Source organism: Rhipicephalus microplus, chromosome 6 (genome assembly GCF_043290135.1).
Source record: "Rhipicephalus microplus isolate Deutch F79 chromosome 6, USDA_Rmic, whole genome shotgun sequence".
NCBI classification, from domain to species: domain Eukaryota; kingdom Metazoa; phylum Arthropoda; class Arachnida; order Ixodida; family Ixodidae; genus Rhipicephalus; species Rhipicephalus microplus.
The window spans coordinates 121004270-121007993 of NC_134705.1; the positions used below are offsets into that span (position 1 = coordinate 121004270).

A 3724-nucleotide genomic window follows, 5' to 3' on the forward strand; every position below is an offset into this window, starting at 1 on the left:
TGACAAGCAAGGACCACGGCCGCCGAAGTTTCTCCAAAACAGTCCTGTTAAGAACCTAATAAGTTCTTTGGCAGTAAGCTAGTTTGCTTTGGGACAAACCTTTTGAAATACCAACAAACATTTCATCAAAATGAAATTAGGCACATTTCAGAATTTTTAAAGTCGTCATTTTTTTTGTACGGGCATTTGATACTAGATTATGGTCGTCTATATCAACAGTTTCGCTAATGTATCTAATTATCTTAAGATACAATTGGTACGTATCACATCGCATACAATTTTCCCAGCAGTATTTTGTATCTGTATCTCCAATACTTTTTTGTCTGAGTATCTTGTATCATATCGTGATACAATTTCAAGGTATCTTTATCTTGTCTTGTCGTCTAGAAGATCTTGACTCATACCTACAAGGCGAATTGCCCACACTGTACCTTATATTGTAAATTTTTTATACAATGCTTGCAAATAGAGAGAAATATCAGATAGTAACACATAAGGACAATATTAACGTTCATTTAAAAAAGAAATAAAACATGTGAAAATGGCAAAACTTTGAATAAACCAAAGTATATAAAACACCAATTGAGATGACGACAGCGACGATGTGGCACTGACACGCAGCAGAAGATTTTTAATGAATTAAGGTGGGTTTGATTCAATGTAATTAGCATAATAAAATAATCTAACTATTCTAAATTTATTAGTAACAAAGTTTTATGTGATCACTTTTACTGATAAATTATTCATTTGTTGGGCAACCCCGTCGAGTCGGTGTGAGCCACACATAGAGGCTATTACCATCATCACCATCGCTCTGTTTACCAATGCGATGAGCAGACTTGAGGGCCTTCCGCTACGTTGAATCACAGGACCGGGACGGCCAAGATGTCGCGCGCTCGGTCGTCCCCGGTAAGCAAGCCTGTGCGCTTCAAAAAGGAGCCCTTCTTCGACGTCCTGGCCACGCTCGTCGAGCCGAAGGGCCTGAAGACCTCCGGGCGCGAAGGCTGGCAGCAGGCGCACATCGCTTTTCGGTTCGAAACGCAGCACGTGCACCTTCTCCACTCTACGCAAGCGGACTCGAGTCAGGAGTGCAATGTGCAAGTGCACCTCCGGTTCGGTTCGCTGAATGCGAAGAGCGAGCAGGACGACCGCTACCCTTCGGATCTGGCTGTGGAGGTGAACGATCGGTTCGTTGCACTGCCAGAGCCGGTTACCTTCAAGATCACCGGTGGAGCGACTAAGCGGGTGCAGCTTCCGATCAACATCGTCTCATCGTGTTTCGTGAGCTCAACCGTAACTAACGTGCTGGGTGTGACCTGGCGACCCGTACGTGGCCACGAATTTGCCGTCGGCCTGTTCCTGGTTAAGAAGCGCAGCGTAGCGACGATTGTGAGCGCACTGCAACGGGAAAAGACGCAGCGCGTGGCTCTGACGACAGCCATGGTCAAGAAAAAAATGGAGCGCCGAGCCAGTAGCGACGAAGTCGTTGTAACGAGGCTTCACGTCTCCCTCACGTGCCCCCTGAGCCGGACACGGATGAAAGTTCCGTGTCGCGCGCGATCGTGCAAGCACCTGGACTGCTTCGACGCGTTCAATTATCTGCAGGTCAATGAGTGGAGGCCCGCTTGGATTTGTCCCGTGTGCGGCAATCGGGCCGCCTTGTCGTCGTTGGTCGTCGACCAGCTGTTCGTGGACATCATTGCTAGCGTTCCCGATGACTGCAAAAGCGTCATTTTCCGCGAAGACGGCTCCTGGACTCGATCGACGTCGCAGAGGGACTCCGAGAACGACACCACGAATTCCGTGACGCTGTCTTCGTCAACGGCTTCCACTTCAGCACCACTTTTGGAGCCCTCGTCCATCGAGCTGGTCGGGCGGCCCAGCAAGCGGCCTAGGCTTGAGGTCATTGACCTGACCGACTCCAGTAGCGATGACGAGCGGGACACTCATCGTCGAGTGTAGCGTCGCCTAAAGCTTGTGCGAAATACTCTAGAAGTATCACCTTGGGCCTGGTTTCATATAGGAACCTACCCGCGGAACTGGTGAATAAGTCCTGTCTTCCTTGCATCGTTCTAGACTACTCATGGGGTGTCAACTGAAGGGATTTCCTAAGTATACGCAACTGGAGAGATTGCCGAGTGGTTGAAGTAGCAACTAGTGTGACATATAACGTCAGATTATTATGAATGAGCAGACGCAACGCATTGTCTTCTAACTCAAATTTGTTATATAGCGCCGGCTCCAACAAATCGCAAGAACATTGTCGTGTCTTATCGTCTATACGATTCATTCGTATATTTTCTCAACGGAAAAATTTTAATATAAGTGCCTGGCAGCCATTTTTATAAACAAGACCTTTCTCACCACACGCGCAGTGCAGCACATTGCTTTTGTTTACCTCTAGGCTCTACGCAGTCTTTATTCCATTGATTTCATCATGTATGATGTTCAAAGCACTTTGCAATTTTTCAACAAAGTTGCAAATACTTTGCAACTTTGTTGGAAAAGGCTAAAATAAGATGTTGGCTGTAATCTAACTTATTGTATGATACCCTGCTGTTATTACGCAAAAACAAACCAAATGAAAAGCATAGGAAATACGTCTTTCACCTCTCATAAGCCAGAGAATTCAAAAGTATGGCGCATTTCATCCTTATCGATAGAAGAGCATGTGTGCATCATAGGAGACGTCAACATTGACCTTTTGCGTCCCACTGTAGGCCTCGTTGCTGATTATCTAGACAGCTTTTCTAAATGGGGCTTAGAGTGCCGAATAAATCAAGCGACTCGAGAGGAATTTTTGGCTGGCAAGCTCGTCGTGTCGTGCATTGACCACGTTTTCGTGCATGCGCAGAACCTGCTCACAAAAACCGCAATAGTACAGACGAAGATAGCTGACCATTACTTTGTTTGCAGCTCAATCAGCTGTCCACATATGACTACGATGCGAACCGATACAAAAAAACTAATTTCGGTGCTAGATTAAAAAAAATTGATAATCTGGTAGCTAATTATGACTGGAATTCTTTAATGTCAATAACGTCTCCTTGTGATCTCTACGATAAATTTGTAGAAGCATTCATAAGCTTAAAAGAAAGTGCGACGCGAACGATACACATTAAACAACGTAAATTGGATAATAAATGGATGTCAACAAATATACTCACTGCAATAAAAGAAAAGAACTTGCTTTGGACACAATGTAAGCGTTATCCTAGCTGTTCATACTTGCGAGCCAAATTTAAGCAAAGCAGAAACAAGGTTAATGCTATGATTCGCTCGGCTAAATGAACCCATTTCCGAGCCAAGTTTAAGGATGCCAGTAACAGCAGCAAAAAAAACCTGGGCGTTAATTAACACCTTTAGAGGCGCAAACACTCGCGTCAATATTTTGAATAACTTTTTTTCGAGTCAAGCCAATAACGCACAGGAGATTGCTGATGAATTTAACAACTTTTTCTCTAGAACAATTAAAAACACAAATTTCCAAGTAGGCCCGTGCAGTTTACGGCACAGTTAGCGAATCGGCTTATCTACCTTCAATATCACATGAGGACTTACGATCTATCATTTTCAGTTTTAAGTGTAACAAATCTGCTGGTATTGATGGTGTTTCTATAAATTTTTTGCACCGTACATTTGAATACACCCATGAAGTTCTGCTAGCACTAATAAATCGCATTATTTCTTGTGGAGAAATTCCCATAAACTTGAAAACATCAAT

The 3724-nt window shown here is 44.2% G+C and overlaps 1 protein-coding gene across 1 annotated transcript; it reads left to right on the forward strand.

Moving 5' to 3' along the window:
- Positions 1–813: 813 nt before the first annotated feature.
- LOC119168485 (E3 SUMO-protein ligase PIAS1) lies at positions 814–2986 on the forward strand. Its single transcript, XM_075865453.1, has one exon. It carries the CDS (start codon positions 886–888, stop codon positions 1960–1962), a length of 1077 nt encoding a protein of 358 aa, XP_075721568.1. The 5' UTR covers positions 814–885; the 3' UTR covers positions 1963–2986.
- The last annotated feature ends 738 nt before the right edge of the window (positions 2987–3724 follow it).

Bases quoted from the DNA above. Each gene is read 5' to 3' on its own strand.
- LOC119168485 (XM_075865453.1), top strand. From the start codon at position 886: ATGTCGCGCGCTCGGTCGTCCCCGGTAAGCAAGCCTGTGCGCTTCAAA.